Source organism: Artemia franciscana, chromosome 1 (genome assembly GCF_032884065.1).
Source record: "Artemia franciscana chromosome 1, ASM3288406v1, whole genome shotgun sequence".
NCBI lineage: Eukaryota > Metazoa > Arthropoda > Branchiopoda > Anostraca > Artemiidae > Artemia > Artemia franciscana.
The window spans coordinates 43073281-43090937 of record NC_088863.1 but is presented as its reverse complement, the minus strand read 5'-3'; the positions used below and the strand labels follow the sequence as shown (position 1 = coordinate 43090937).

Here is a 17657-nt window from a genome sequence, read left to right as displayed (position 1 = left end):
AATTAATTGTTCTGGACAAACACTATCCAGTGAATTTATTTTTCTTCTTTTTTAATTGTTAATTATTTTAAGCAACATTCACAAAACCTTGTTTTGATGACTTTCACATTGTTATCTTGAAGATCATTTATCTCCATATATCTAACTAACAAGATTTGTTTAAGAAAAGATTTTGAGTCAAATTAAAAAAAAATAAATAAATAAAAAAAAAATAATAAATGCATCGAAAATCCACAGAATGGGAGAACTTTGGTAACAGTTTGCGTTGAATATCTTGCCAATTATATCTACTTGTTCTCCTTTTCGGCTTTTCCATCCCTCGATTTGGCTCTTCTTGACTTACTTCAAATACTAGATTTACAAGAATCTACGGATCTAGGTAGTTTCCTCTCAAAATTTTTTCTTAAAAATAGTATTTAGGCTAGTTGAAACATAATGCATCAAATGAATAATGCATCGAAAATAATTGATTGGTCTACAAATACTTTTATTTGTATTATTCTGAAATTGCGCCACTGTTGTATATATTCGCTTAAGCAGATAGAAAAGATGAAGAAATTTCAACCATTTTTGATAAGAACATACTACTCAGTCGATTTCTATACGCAATTTAATTTATGTCAGTCAAATAAAATTCAATGAATACATTGATAGATGTTCTATTGCTTGTAGCACACACTATTGATAAAAGCTAAAATGAATGGTAAGTGCATTAAGAAAAATAAAACTTTGAATATCTGAAACAGAGTGTAAAAATTAAGACAATGGCAAATAGATAGTACCTCTTCAGTCACTCTGTATGGTAATGTTCTTTAATTTAATAATGCAAATGTGTGTGTAAGTGTAGACTAATATTCCGGGAATATAATAATCGTGCTTGTTTGATTAGAAAAGAATTTGTTCGGCCATGATTTTCGCTTGTCAAAGGGACGACTTTGTACAAAACTGGAAAGCTGAGATATGAATCTTCAATGAGAAACCGTATTTATTCTCCAAGATTCACTCCTGGACCCGCTATTATTAACCTATCTTCTAGAACGTTTGAACCCGAGGAAATCGAGAGACTGGAAAAAGGTCCAAAACTCACTATTCTACCGAAACAATTTTCTGTGGCAGATATAGTTTCCTCTCTAGAGTCCGCTTTGCACAAACACTACCCAACTGTTTCTAACCCTGATGAAGCTAGGTCTTGTCTCATAAATACCCTTTATAACAGCCAAAAAAGGTTAAATCTCGTCCGCTTTCACGCGTAAAATTTGCACGACATCTAAAAATATTATCTAATCTCCGCAAAGACCCGTCTATTATAATAACCAAAGCAGACAAATGCAATTAACTTGTTGTTATGGATACGACAGACTATGACAGCAAAATGTTTTCACATTTAAATGACACAACTACATATAAAACAATAACTCATGATCCTACTGATCAGTTTGCTACTAATATTATAGATGAATTAAAGCAGCTAAAACAGAATGGTAACATCACCCCATAATTATACAATAAATTTTTCCCCCGTGGTAGTTTCTGTCCGAAATTTCACGGATTACCAAAAAAACATAAACAAGGTATTCCTTCAGACCTATCGTAGCATGTACTAAAGCCCCCGTTTCCAATATTGGAAAATGGCTTTGTACAGATTTCAAACCTTTGATGTATTTCCAAAACTCCTATATTAGTAACTTGGCAGATTTAGTTAAAAAAAACCTTAGTAACACAAGTATTTCAGAAAACGCAATAGTTAGTAGTTTTAACATTGTTTCTGTGTATACAAATATGGATGTGGCTATTTCTTAGCAATTATTAAAAAGCGAAATAGAAGAAAATTATCACTTGATCGAGGTTTCCGCGACAGGAATTGATTGTGAAGTTTCATGACTCTAGTTAAAATTTGTAATAAGTTTTCTATGTATATTCAGTTTCGTGATTCCTTTTATCAGTAAATAAATGGGTGCCCATTGGAGCACCTTTATCCGGCCTACTGGTAAATATTTGTATCGAGAACCTTGAAAATTGGGTATTAAATTCTTATTTTTAAAACACGTCTATTGAGGATGCTACATGGATGACGCAATTTCACTTTGGAACTATGGGGAGATTGAACTTCGGGATTTCTTAGATCATCTTAATACTTATGATAGAAATTTTCAGTTTATCCTGGATATTGAAAATAAACTAATGTTTTTAGACGTGTTAATTATTCGTAATGCTGATAAACTGGATTTTACTATCTATAGAATACCAACGTAAAACAATAAATATCTTCATTTTAATTCAAATCACCCTCAGCAAGTTAAAAGAGCAGTTGTAACTTCTCTCATTGATCGTGGCGCGAACATTTGCTCCGATTTGTATATAAATGCAGAAGTAAATTTGATCAGAGATATTCTTTTTGGTAATGGATACCCTACTCCTTTTGTCAATAATATAATTAACCGTAGCCTAAAAAGACATTCCCGTAAAATCGATGATCTGTCACAATGTGATGCTCCTGATAAGCCCTCATTATTTATCCTCTGTATATCCCAAAAATCACGACAAATTTAAAAAATATTTCCACAAAAAATAAACTGTATGTAGTTTTCACTAATAATTTTAAAATCACGAATTTCTTGAACTCGGGTAAAGACAAAACCCCAGCTACTTGCCAAAGAGTGGTTTATCAAATACCACGCGACTGTGGCAATTACTATGTTGGCAGGACCGATCAGAATCTAGAAAAATGGCTACACCAGCATAAAGAAGACATAGATAAAGCCTTAAGTTCTAATAGTTCTAGTAACTCCTTTGATTTTGCTTTAGCTTGCCATATTTTTTAATAATCCATCTCACACAATACTTTTTGAAAAATCTTCTCTCATTAGTAATAATTTGGGGATAAAACAGGTGGTTCGAGAATCAATAGAAATTATGTATATATATATTCTGGTGTTGTGCTGAAGACCGCCCTTGGACATAGGGCCGAAATATTAACTGAATTGAATTCCACTGTCTTGAAAAAAAGTTCCCCTATTGTTCCTAAGTTGTGTTTGTTTGGTCCCTCCTCTTCTAGAGAGATAACAAATAATATTGGATTATTATTAAAAGTGTTACTATCTGAGCTTGTAAAAATGTTGCAAGCCATCTCATTCGTCGCTGTTTTACTGCCGACGAGAGTTGAGATTTTTTTTCTTCCGCAATCGTTAATTGAACAGTCGTTGAACTCTTAGAATGCATCTCAGAAATTTGTGTAAGAAGGAATAAAATTGTCTCGTGTCAATAGCTGTGCTTGATTAACTTTTTCAGAAATATTTCCATGTGGTTCCAAATCAAGTGACGAAGGCTGCACAATCATTGTCTCGCATTAATAGATGTGCTTGATTTATCCTTTTCAGAAATATTTCCATGTGGTTCCAAATCAAGTGAAGAAGGCTGCACAATCATTGTCTCGCATTAATAGAGGTGCTTGATTTATCCTTTTCAGAAATATTTCCATGTGGTTCCAAATCAAGTGACGAAGGCTGCACAATCATTGTCTCGCATTAATAGATGTGCTTGATTTATCCTTTTCAGAAATATTTCCATGTGGTTCCAAATCAAGTGACGAAGGCTGCACAATCATTGTCTCGCATTAATAGATGTGCTTGATTTATCCTTTTCAGAAATATTTCCATGTGGTTCTAAATCAAGTGACGAAGGCTGCACAATCATTGTCTCGCATTAATAGATGTGCTTGATTTATCCTTTTCAGAAATATTTCCATGTGGTTCCAAATCAAGTGAAGAAGGCTGCACAATCATTGTCTCGCATTAATAGAGGTGCTTGATTTATCCTTTTCAGAAATATTTCCATGTGGTTCCAAATCAAGTGACGAAGGCTGCACAATCATTGTCTCGCATTAATAGATGTGCTTGATTTATCCTTTTCAGAAATATTTCCATGTGGTTCCAAATCAAGTGACGAAGGCTGCACAATCATTGTCTCGCATTAATAGATGTGCTTGATTTATCCTTTTCAGAAATATTTCCATGTGGTTCCAAATCAAGTGACGAAGGCTGCACAATCATTGTCTCGCATTAATAGATGTGCTTGATTTATCCTTTTCAGAAATATTTCCATGTGGTTCTAAATCAAGTGACAAAGGCTGCACAAACATTGGTGAACTGGTTACCTTCAATTTTCTTGATCAAGACTCGGTATATCGTTAGGGAAAGCGAACGTTGGTGACTCATCACCATAAATCGATGCTTGATGGTGCGAATTCTCCTGCCAACCAGGTCTGTTTCTGTCACAGTCTCATCAAGTAGCACTTGAACCTATTACGGCTCTGATTAGATTTCAACATCATCAATTCAATAGAGGTCAGGAAGAGAGAGAGAGACCTTGTCTAATTCGGGCTCCCAGATGAGAACATAAGGCCCTGTCAAGTGTCCAATTTATGCATCTGCTAACGTCTTAATCTATGACGTTTATATGTACTAACTCTTGGATTTAAATTATCATGCTGTTGGAAGTAACTTAACTTCATTTGTTTGACTTGTCTAGTTACTCTACATGGGTTATATATGTATATTTGATTCATGTGGTTTACAAACAAATTATTATTATTACTATTAGTGTCAAAATCACACTGAAAGACATACCACTCACTGGAAAAATGACTGTTTCATTAAATTAGACATGGAGAAATAATGTTATTTCTGACAAAGGAAATATTATTTCCGTGACCAAATCCATTCAATTTCTTTTCTGTAACATGAATTTTAATATGTGTGCTTAATTTAGAATTACTAATTATTTTGCATACTGCGTAAATTTAACAATTCTTCTTTCATTTGTTAGACTGACAGTCAATTTTCAGTTTAGCATAAATTGATCGTTTATTCCAGGTCACTATCTCGATCAGAAACGTCTTAAGCAAGGTCTCTACCGTCATCCGTGGGACGACATTTCTTACGTCATGCCTGAAAAATACACAGAATAGGTTTGCTAGTGAAGGACCTTTCTCCGTATTTATTGATATTTTAGTTTCTTTGTTTTTTGTTTTTAGTTCAGCTTGTATGTAGTGTTAGGTTGATTCTTCACGTGTGCTTCATTGTTGTTAACATTGTTTCGCACGATCTTACGAAATTTTAACTTTGGAATCACTTGCTGTAGAGCCGTTCAGTCGTAATTACATTTCCTTTTAGTCTTGCACAAATTAATTATTTTTAGACTCAATTCCTCTTGGAATTTGACTTGTTTTTTACTATGACTGTTCCTTTTGTGATAATTTTGAGAAAGTCTGGTTTTCACGACTATGAACCAGAATTTCAAATGTGTTTTCATTTCTATTTTCTATTATGTAGGTAAATAAACTTTGTCTCGGACAATGACCTAAAGAGAATATACTTTATATAACAAATTGAGTGAAAATTTCGAACAATCTTGTCATGAAAGCAACCTATAAATGAACTTCAATTTTTTAATCTTCAAATTCTTTTAAAGTCACTATGCTTCACTTTTTTAATACTAATGAAAGTGTTAAAAACCAATAATGTTATTTCGTTTTCCTAAGTGGGTTATACCTTCTTTAAAGTCTTGCCAAAATTGCAGTATTGTATGAGGAATATTATCATGAATTGTTGCTTGTCAGTGGATTTGTAGAAAATTTAGCTTTTAGCTTATTTTGCAATTACTTAATTTTTTCTTCTAGAGTTTTACGCAAGCGATTTTGATACAAATATGTTCTTTTGGTTATTAATTAATACAAAAATAAAGGAGAAAAGGGAAACTTAATGTTTTTGGATTAGCGCCAAATACAATTTACAAGAAAACTATTGATGTGTAACGTCGGTTACCATTTCCAGTTGTATTTATTCGACTCTCCCTCTCTCTTTTGTTCTCTCTCTCTCTCTCTCTCTCTCTCTCTCTCTCTTTCACTCTTTCTGTTTCTCTCTCCCTCTCCCTCTCCTTCTTTATCTCTCCCTCCCTTCCTCTCCCTCACTCTCTCTTTCTTTCTTTCTTTTTTTCCAAACATATCTTATAGATATAAACCAAATGTGATAATTTCTTATATTTTAAATTTATTTTATTCTTGTAAGCGAACGAAAAACACATTTGAACAAATTCTGAATTTTTAATTTTTTAATTTTGATTTTTTTTTTTTTACCCATTAGACTTGTTTGAATTATCCGTCCTGATAGCTTGTCATTAATACAAGCTGTTTAAGTGTGACGCTGATTTTGACTGCTCAGTAGAATTTGTTTTTCTTTCTTTTTTTACATTCCTTTTTTTGGATATGGGTTGTATTTTGGTTTTTAGTTACTTTGTTAAGACACAGATATCGAAATAAATGGTAATGTTATTGTTGTATACTGCTCTCTGCTCTTTCCAGACTCGATTGAGGTTCGTCTTTTTTTTTTTTTTTTTTTTTTTTTTTTTTTTTTTTTTTTTTTTTTTTTTTTTTTTTTTTTTACCAGACCAAGTTTGTGACAAATTATTTAAAAGGCAATTCTGTCCAAAATTTCTGTGGAAATGAGGCTCTTTTATGGGAGAAAATTTTCTCATAGAAATGTTTCAGAGAAGGGGTGGGATTTTTTGTCAGAGTTTAGGAGTTTTTGTAAGTGTATATTTTGATATTCTGACCAATCTTACGCCAGTCGCGACACGACGTAAAACGGATGACGTCACTAAATAAATTGACCGTTGTAAAGTTGTCCACAAGACAAATAATTTAAAAGTGAACTTGGCTTATCCGTATAAGACGTAAATGATTCTCGTGGGAAAAGGTAGAAATTAGCTTAAAGGGAGATGGTAAATTATAAAAGAACAAAAGCATTTTTATGTAATAACTAATTGGGGCCAAGTCCCTAGACTGCTCAAACTTTAGTAACAAGTGTTTTAAAGGGATTTCAATTAAAAATTCTGGAAGTTTTTGCATTTGATTGGCCAATCGTGGGCATACTGGTCTTAAGTATTCCGTCCGGTTTGTTAGTAGCTGTATGCAATGGAGGGGGAGAGGAGGAGAGATTTAGCCTAAGAACTTTTCAATAGTTTTCAAAGCCAGCACGAACAGAAATTAAAATAAATGATCAGGTCAAACATACAAAGATACGGTTATAGATGGGCCAATTAATCCTGAAACGAACAGAAAATAAAATGAGTTATCCAGTCCAGCTTAAAAGGAACAGAAAATACCTCAAGCAGGATTAGGGCCATTGCCTCCTAAAAGCTCTAAAGATCAAAGCGTCATTTACACTTTATGAAAACAATTTGTATTTTCAGCATGTTTCTATTTATCAACATATCAACAAAAACGCGACATAGGGCTAATAAGGGTATACAAATAAATGTGGTGATGCACCCCCTCCTTCCCAGACCCTATAAACGGGTTGAGTGACATTTGGCTTTTGGATCAACATATCAACAAAAACGCGACATAGGGCTAATAAGGGTTTACAAATAAACGTGGTGCTGCACCCCTTGCGAAAGTTTTGTTGCGAAAATAAGGTTATGAGAATTTTGGAAAATAGCCTGAAACTCTTTAAAAATGGTGTTAGATTGAAAAGAAAAGAAAACCATTTGAATCATCATTATCAAAACCTCTATCTGCCAAACTTACTGCCTCCCACCCTGAACAGCCAGGAAAATTACTTTTTATATGGGTAGGACTGACGTGTTCTCTTTTTTCTTTTTTTTTTTCTTTTTGTTTTTACAACACAATGGGGCACTAGAACATAACACAGAGTTGTTTTAAGAGCTCACAAGAAATAAAATTGCTATATCTTGTGTATTTGGTAAATATTTAAAACTCACTACTAAACTAAAATGCAACTCTCAACCGAAACCACATTTTCGTATACATGCTTAAGGGTCCAATAACCCAATGGCTCGACTGACGTAAACTAGAAAAGCCTACGCCACCACTGTGTTAGGTAATTTCATATTGTGCATAGCCTTATCTGAATGACTGCCATTGTACGTATTTTATTTGGGGGTGGTTGAAAAATTTATTGTGATGTGTACAAGTTTAAATTTTACACACAAATGTGACTTAAGAAGCTTACCTTCTGCAGGCGTACAACACAATAGAGGTTATTCGCAAATAATTTTTACTTTCATGTTGTTTACAAGCTCAAATAGTCTAGTGATTTTAGTGATTCCGTGTTTCTTAAGACAAAGTCCGTCAAAATTGCCAATACACATAGGCATAAAAAACAACCTAACTTAACTCCTGATTCAATTCCAAACAAGCTACCAAGCTAATTTCATACCTTTACCAGAGCAGCATTGTTCTTGCGCATAGCGTTGATTACTTTAGTGTATTTATCTGCTATACCGTACAAAGATGGGACCTTTGCTAAAGCCGTTCTTTCAGCTGAATCAGACGCCCATTCATAATCTGTAAAACTGAGGACTAAAGGGAATTAATGATTCAGGCATATCTTAATTGTTAATATACCAATAAAATGTGGTGTTCTTATCTTAAAACTTTATATGCAGTATCTCTAACTCTAAAAAGTAGCCTCATACTAAGTAATTTGCTTCCTGCAGGAGCCAAGCTGATGCCTCTATATTTGCCTCACTCACTCTTATCACCTTTCTTATAATGGCGTTTGGTTAAAGTTTTCCTAACATAGCTTGGTACTTCCCCTTTTTAAAAACATATTCATGAGTTTCAGCTATTCATCTCTAACTTCGTAACCACCATATTAAAAAAAAGAAAATTGTTTATCGCACTATCTGCACCTGAGGTCTTATAATTTTTTAATCTATTAGTACTGTCTCTAACATTTCTTAGCAAAGCCATCCCAAAAAATACGAAATGTGTTATCTGATTATTCATTCACATCGTAATATACATAGGAAATTTGACATTTAGCATACCATGCCTTGAAGGTTTGCAAACATATTGGATTGTAATGCATAATTTCCAACAATATCGCTCCCTTTTTGTGCAGCTTCATTCTTTATGCAATTTGTTACGTTCTTATAACTTTCAATGAGCTACTTTATATTAATTACATTGTGCATATTTAGGATCAGCACAAATAATTAATTTTCCAGTTGCGTATATTATAATAAAAAGGTTGTTTTTTATATTTTGTTTTTATTAAAAACCAGTATCTCATTATTTACAGTTTGTGACTATGAACTATTTCATCCAAGGCTTTATAAAATGGGAAGGAGGAATAATATTCCCTTTTTAATCCCCGCTTCGTGTTCAAGTTTAATTTTCGTAAAATACAGCTTCAAGAAAATAACTATCTCTGACATTCAGCCAACTCCAAATATTTATTAGGAGAGGGGTTTGAAATATTTGAAATTGATTATAATCATCATTTCTACGGCCTTCATTGCGAATTCTTCGAACAAGTCTTTTCTGGTAATGTTTCGCTCGGACACCAGGAAGGGGGGGGATATTTCCTCTCAAAAATTAAATAAGATATAAAACAATACATACAAGTAGACATTTGAGAAACATTACTATTTAAATTGTGATGGAAACGAAGATTTTGGTAGCACTTGTCCACCTCCCCTCGGGATATTTTCTTACTATGTTCATGATGCCTTACCGTACATGTCAACCTTGGTGTGACTAGTTAACTGCAGAAACGACGGTAAGAAGAGACAAACGAATTTTGGTTGGTTTCAGATCGCCTTAATCGAACACGTGATTGAGAAATTTAAAAATAGTCATGGTTGGGGTTAATTTTTAGCTGGGATTTTTTGTTTTGAACAAAGGAGAAAAAACCTGTATTTAAATGACAGTTACTGTACCGATACAAGAGAAGGGAGCATATTCAAAGTTTTTGTGTTCGCCTGAGCTTCGAATTTCATCGTTATAGGTTAAGTCTGATGTAAATATTTATAATGGTTTCAAACACATAACTGTGCTGTCTTTTTAGGTTATTTAGTATATTTCACGTGAATCCCAAGTCTCTCAGAGATAATGAGAAACTATCCAGTGAACGAAATTGTGAGAAATTCTACTTAAATCATATGAAAAAAACCTATACCCTAGAAGCAAATTTCTTGTTGGATTGTAAAAAACGCTCCTAAAATGAAAACTCCCTTAATGTTTTGAAATGCTACATTTTCGCAGCTCAGGATAGGTCCTTAGGTTTCACTTTAATTGCAACGCTGCGTCTCTGCCCTTTTATTAATTGTAGAAGAATTGAGTGATATACTAATTCATCTTGAAAACGGAATTATTTCGGCTGCTGGATTATCGCATTCAATCCATCATTCTAATCTCACTACTTGGTCTTATCTCCTTCTTCAGTCCAAAAATGGCTGCAAATAGAGAACGTACTTATATCATGATCAAGCCAGATGGTGTCCAGAGGGGACTAGTAGGTGAAATCATAAAAAGGTTTGAACAGAAGGGTTTCAAACTAGTTGCATTGAAGTTTCTTCAGCCCTCTGAAGAGCTTTTGCGAAAACATTATGCTGACTTGTCTGCACGTCCATTCTTTCCTGGTCTTGTCAAGTATATGGCATCTGGTAAGGCTTATTTGTCTTTTCTATGGCATTTAGGACTAGTCTATTTCCTTTTCCTTTTTAGTTCTTTGTTTACAATTCTAGTTGTAGGGCTAGTAAAATCTTAGATAAGCTACTTTTTGCTCTCTTGGAAAGGGCTTAGGGTAAAAAATGGTATCTAATTGAGCAAAATTATCAAACTAAAATCCTCACACTTTGTTACCAAATAGGAATTGAAAAGACTTGTGTTTAAATATTTTGCAGTTCATATAATTGACTTACCAATAAAGTGAACATACCACTCAATGTTTTTTTTTTATGTTATTTACAAATAGGCCTATAATAATTGCTTCAATTGCAAATTCTAATTTAAGAACTTTTTGACCTAACCTAACTAGCCTATAAGTAATTTTGGCACTGAGAAAACAGCATAATTTTGTCAAAAATAACTAAGAAAATGATGCTGATAAAATGTAGTATTAATTTGTTAAAAATAACCAATAGGCCTAACTCATACTTTACTTGAAAATTTGTCATTTTTAAGAGCTCAAAAAGTGCTTAAATTTGAACTTGTAATAGAAGCAATTATTATATTTGTAAAGAATATAAAAATAGGCATCAAGTGGTAGGTTCACTTTATTGGTAAGTCAATTATATGAATTGCAAATATTTACCAAATTGCATATATTAATGGATAGCTAAAAACCTTAGCAATGCGTCAGTATGGTTAATATTAAACTTCTTAAAGATCACACACTAGAAGTTTTTAGTTAATTGATTTTCCTACAAGGACCTCTGGAAATACCAATTATCCTATTTTGATGTATATATCCAGTGAATGTTTAGTGAAACTATAATGCAAAGCAGCATAGTTTCCAGTTTAGAGCACTTAGAAATGCTAATTCTAGAAGTGCCTTCATTTCTGGTTGACCCTCCTTTATGGGGCAAACTAAAAATACATAGAGTAGGCAGGGTTTTGAAGCTAAGGGAAATGTTGGGGTTGTACAATATGAATGAAATATATTTTTAATACTATTTCTTGTCATCACTGGTAAGTTCTGTATTGTAGAAAGTCAAAAGATAATTAAAAAACACATCCATTAATTCTAATTATCCACTTTCACTTTCAAATTGAAAATAGCCAGTAACTGGTGAATCAGAGTGATTAGTTAAATATTACATTTATGCTCTGTTGATTTGAAGAAATGCCTTCTGACACAATAGAGATTATACAGTTTTTCAGTTCAAGATTAAATTTGTTTTAAAAGATTCTTTGGCTATGGGAGGGCCTTGATGAAACAAATTTGGTTGAATAGTGATTCTCACAAGTGAATATTACAAATAGAGTGAAGCAAATTAGTTTATGAGCCTGAGGGTAGCAGGATGAGGTCTGTATTCTGATTGGTTGAATTGTTAGTTCATATTTATGAAATACTTTTTGTTTGCTATTTCAGGCTTCAGGCAAAATAATTATTCAATAAATGTAGAATACAGACATTTCCCTGCTGTCCACAGGGCTCATGGACTAATTTGCTTTGCTCTATAGGTAATATTCACTCAAAATACTAATAAGGGGGTTAATGGCAAATTTGCCAATTTCCCTTAGCATCCTTTCTGGCTTAATAATACTTTTTTCAACTTCTCTTTAGTCCTCATATATTTTGCATCTTTATTGATATTTGCTAAATGGTTTTTAATCCACAAGTTATAAGCTGTTTTAGATAAGCTGAGAAGAGCATACCCCTTGGCTCTCCTCAGTAGATATCCATGTTCTGTCCTCTAATCCAAACAATAGCCACTTAACCTGTGCATGAATTAACTTCTCAAATAAAAAAAAAAAAAAAAAAAATAAAGTCTTGGCAAAATTAATCTCTCATTATGAAACTTTTCATCTTTTCTTTAAAAAAAATCTTGTGCACCTATTTGCATCTATAGTTCTTAAGGTTCTCTATTAAATTAATTATTAAATTAAATTATGGATTGTATTAAAAAGCGATTTTTTTTCACTGAAATAAAGAGCAACACTAAAACCTGAAACAAACCAAAATTATTCTGTTTATGAAGAGGCTATCACTTTCTCCTCTCTTGCTCTTAATGTTAAAGTCCTAAAGTTCTTCAAAAATGCTTTTTCTTCAAATTTACAAACCCTTCAGTTTGAACAGTCTTACATAAACAGTTGTGACAAAAAGTCAAACTTTAAAATTTTAGGTTTTAATATTGCTCCTTACTTTCACTTGAAAAACTAGTTTTTTTTTTTAATTTAATTTTTGAACGTTTTTGAAATCATGCCAAGAATTTCCCTCCCCCATTTAAAATTTCCCTGAAAGCTCTCCTCTCCTCAAAAAATTTTCCCCGTGGAACCCCACCTCAAGAAGTTTTGCATATTTATTAATAACAACACTATATAAGGATAGGGATAAAGAGCAAATTAAATAGCTTATGAGCCTTTCCCCACAGGCTGTGGGAATCATATTACCCCAGGGGCTTAGTTACTGGATCCTTTAGATATGCTGAAGCCAATGCCTTTCTCAAAATTTGCTCAGATGTTGTAGAGAGGAAAGGGTTTAAAAAACTAAGTCATTTAGGTCACTTAAGAAGGACACTAGAACTTTCAATTTTATTCCAAATGAGCCCTCTCCAGATCTTCTTCTACCCTTGGTTCAATGCAATCACACTGGGAAAAATAAGAGAAAAATATTATTAAATAAATACACATCTGTGATCTGGCAAAAAAGAATACAAAATTCTACATTTTTCTAGAAAGGAGCTTGAAATACCTACACAAGGGTTTTCTGATATGCCGAATCAGAGAGTAGGATTTCCATTCCAATCAATTAACTCTTTGGGGGTGTTATCACCCTTTTTCAAAACCAGGCAAATTTTCTCAGGCTTTTAGCTTTTGGGGAATATACCCAATGGACAATGTCTAAAATTTTATATTCTGTAGAATAAAAAATAATATCTAACCATACTTAAGTTTTTCATAGATTATCCAACTATATATAACAAAGCATGAGAGTCAGCTTAGTGTCTCAAATAATACTTTATCATAACCCTTCTGACATATGTCAGATTTCAAATTTCATTTTTTTCAGTATTGTCCCTTCTTAGGAAAATTCCTTGTCTATACCTATTCTGAAAAAAAATCTTCAGTGATGTTTCTGGGGTAATTCTTGTAATTCTTACATTGTGCAAACATTTTTCTGTCAGACATATTTGCAACAATGAGCTGTAAATAAAATAGATTTACTAAAAAGAATGAACTATGATATTCAATTTGTCTAAAGTTTTCTCTTAACTTTGACAGATTGCTAATAAAGTATTTCTACTCTAAAAAAAAAGTATTGTAAAAAATTGGAAAAGAAAATATGTTGGTCACTTTGATTTCACTACTGGTTTTCAGGGGTATAATAAAAACGAATACAGGAATTATTTTGTGTATTTGAGAATGATCTTAAAGTAGATTTTAATGTGGAGTTTATTAGTTTTGCTTCTCAAAAAATTACTTTACTGTTCAATATTCAAATGATTTTGTCATCTTTGGGTAAAATCTCTATTTTTGGACCAATCTCATTTTGATTTTTTTTTCTTTTGTTTTTACTAAACTAAGATAACAAGCTATTCAAGTGATTTGAAGTACATATCCTACTCTACAACTATTAACATGTGTGATCTGTGGATTGCTTTTACCTGTTGATTCCCTGACTCATAACAAATTTACAAGGCCTGAAAATAATTAAGAAGAAAGATAAATCAATATGGCTTTGGCTTATCATTATAGATCCTTAGCAACGTTTTGTTTTTAATTATGTTATTATGCTTGGCTTGATGGCAAGGGGATCTTTTGGTAAAAATATTAGCTCTCTCTCTGTTGCAATAAATAACAGTTGAATGTAGCACTGGATGGTTATGAATATTGATTTTGTGCCTTATTATCTGATTCATCATAAAAATAAAAATCTAAAAAAAATAGTGCAGTTAAATCCATATGCTACCATAGTGCCTGCAAACCATGAAATAAAAATTAGTATGGCATTTTTTATTTCCCCCCCCCCCCCCCAACTGGATTTAAAACATGACTCTACATAGAACCCTTCTGTAAATTGGCATAATTATTTACTCTTTGTTTGATAATTTGTCTTGTGGTTAAAAGAGGATAGATGTGTTACTTTAATTCACATTTTGGAACAAAATAAGTTCTTGTACTGGATCTGTTCTGTTAGTGGCAGTGCTGACTAATTTTGTTTCAAAAAAAAAAAAAAAATATATATATCACTATTATGACAACCTTATGGGAGTAGGCTAAACTATTTCGTGTTCAAGAATCTTAATTGGAGAAGACTTTCAACTATATTCCCTCCTTTTTTCTTTCAGAAAAGAAGTTGTTAAGTTTTATTTTAGTGGCCTATTAGGCTATATGCGTAAACATGTAATGGGCTATGGTATTTAGTTGTTATTAGCATTTATGGTAAAGTAATTTTTGTTAGTCTTGGCTATGCAATATACCTAAGTTATTAAAATTAAAGACCTCTTCTTGACAACTGTCTTTGTGAAATATTTGTGTATCATGTTTTAATTAAGCATTATATATTAATTGAATGTGCTTTTATCTACTATAGCTTTGTGTAACATAGTATTCTAGCTTGTGCATTATCTGGTCTTACAAAATAATTTTTGTAGTCATCTTATAAACTTCTAACTTCATGTTTCTTCTATACTTTATGCCATATATTTTTCTTCCCTCAACTTCATTGACCCAAAGTCCCATTGCTATTTTTTGTTTGTTTGTGATTTCATGGTTTGTCAGTTTGGCTTAAGACCTTATTAATGAATACATTTATCAAGTACTCACTAGTAATTATTAATAGTTAATTGGTATCTAATCTGTAATTTGATTTATTAGTAATCACTTTTAATTGTTATAAATGACTTTAGTACTTGAACAGAATTGGTATATATACACTTCAGGCAATACAGCCAGTAGATTCTTATCAAAGTAATCCTTTCCTCATTTTAGCCATTAAAGTAAAAGCGTTTGGTTCAACCTCTTGTCTGCAGATTGACGAGTGATGTAATTTTGGCTGATAGCCATGTACAAAGAGAGGGTAGGACAAGAACAAAACCTACACTTCTTTGTAGAGGAAGGGACTTATAAATCTGAGTGGGTTTTATAAAGGGGGTTAATATTTATTTGAAAAAATTGTTAGAGTATTTTTACCCCCCCCCCCCATATACCAGAAAAAGGCTGGTATATTTATTAATGAAACATTGTATACGTTTTTTTTCTTTTGTGGTTTTGCATCCTGTATCCTTTATTTATTTTTCTGAGACATTTGTTTCTTCTTTCATTGTCAGGAAAGTATTTTGTAGTTTATAACATAGTTAAAGTAGCTTTACAGCCATTATTAATTACAGGCCCAGTTGTTGCTATGGTCTGGGAAGGATTGAATGCTGTCAAGACTGGTCGACAAATGCTTGGTGAGACAAACCCAGCTGACTCTAAGCCTGGCACTATCCGTGGAGACTACTGTATCCAAGTTGGCCGAAATATTTGCCATGGTTCAGATGCTGTTGAAAGCGCAGAAAAGGAGATTGCCCTGTGGTTCAAACCTGAGGAACTAGTTAGCTGGAAACCAGCAGAAGAATCTTGGGTATATGAAGATTAAAGTGGTACAGTTTTTCTAGGTTTTAAGCAAAATCACTTGAATCGTCAATAAATACACTATGCAAAATCTCTTACTAAAATCGAGCTGGTTTTTTCTCAGGTGTCCTTTGTATGAAAGCTTTAATACTCATATGTATTTTTTATGGCACTTGGTATCTACCAAGTGACATATAGTGATCGCAAATTCTGTCGGTTGTTCTGTCAGTCTGTCTTGTCTGTCCTGGTTTTGCTAGTTTATGCACTTCCAGGTAAGGAAAATGCTTGGAAAATCTTGGAGAATGCTTAAAGCAAAGAGATCAGGATGCAACTTGGTGGAAAAAATAAGCACAAGTCCAAGATAAAGACTGACATAACCAGACCTGATCCACTCTCTTTGGTGGAGTGGGGAGGAGGAGGAGTAATTCGGAAAAATTATAAAAAATGAGGTATTTGTAGCTTACAAACGGGTGATCAGATCTTTATGAAATTTGATATTTAGAGGGATCTTGTGCTTTAGAGCTCTCATTTTAAATCCCAACCAGACCCGGTGACATTAGGGGGAGTTGGAGGGAAAACCGAAATTCTTGGAAAACATGCAAATTAAGTATCGTTTATCTTATGAACGGGTGGTCGATCTTAATGAAACTTGATATAGAAGGATCGTATGTCTCAGATGCTCCATTTTCAATTCGAATCGGATCTGGGGACATAGGGGGCTGGAGGAGGAAACAGAAATCTTGGAAAACTCTCAGTGAAGAGATTGGGATGAAACTTGATGGGAAGAATACGCACAAGTTATAGATGCGTGATTGACATAACTGGAACGGATCCGTTCTTTTTGGGGGAGCTGGGGGTGTTAATTTGGAAAAATTGAGGTATTTTTAACTTAAGAACGGGTGACTGAATGTTAATTAAATTTGATAATTAGAAGGAACTCATGTCTCAGAGCCCTTATTTCAAATCCCGACCAGATCTGTTGAAATTGGGGGAGTTGGAAGGGGAAACCGGAAATCTTGGAAAACGCTTAGACTGGAGAAATCGGGGTGAAACTTGGAGGGTAGAATAAGTAAATGTCGTAGATACGTGATGACGTAACCATACTGGATCCGCTCTCTTTGGGGGAGTTAGGGGGTGAGGTTCAGTGCTTTGGCGAGTTTGGTGCTTCTGGACCTGCTAGGACGATGAACATTGGTAGGCGTGTCAGGGAGCAGCACAAATTGACTTAATAACGTCGTTTTCCCTGATTCGACCATCTGGGGGGCTGAAGGGAGAGGAAAGGATTAGAAAAAATGAGATATTTGTAGCTTATGAGTGGGTAATCGGATCATAGTGAATTTTGATATTTAGAAGGACCTCGTGACTCAGAGCTCTTATTTTAAATCCCGACCAGCATTAAGCCTCTGATTTTACATTTAAATCCATCTATTGATTCTTAGAATTTTGGTAAAGGTCATATCATATGAGCTCTTGGCTCTTGGTTCTTCCAGCCTCGTCACAAGTGCCATATGCGCTCTTAGCTCTTGTTATTTAAATGTTAAAATTTCTCCTTAAATAACAAAACGACTAT

The 17657-nt window shown here is 33.4% G+C and overlaps 2 protein-coding genes across 2 annotated transcripts in view; both read left to right on the top strand.

Annotated features, from left to right (window-relative positions):
* LOC136029977 (ATP-citrate synthase-like) overlaps positions 1-6336 on the top strand; it is a gene marked incomplete in the record, with an annotated part of 137702 nt that extends 131366 nt beyond the window's left edge. The window contains 1 exon segment of the mRNA XM_065708550.1: positions 4872-6336. Coding sequence (XP_065564622.1) covers positions 4872-4966 — 95 coding nt within the window.
* Positions 6337-10120: 3784 nt separating this feature from the next.
* On the top strand, positions 10121-16178 carry LOC136030008 (nucleoside diphosphate kinase-like). Its single transcript, XM_065708627.1, has 2 exons — positions 10121-10470; positions 15862-16178. Exons 1-2 carry the CDS (start codon positions 10257-10259, stop codon positions 16110-16112), a joined length of 465 nt encoding a protein of 154 aa, XP_065564699.1. The 5' UTR covers positions 10121-10256; the 3' UTR covers positions 16113-16178.
* The last annotated feature ends 1479 nt before the right edge of the window (positions 16179-17657 follow it).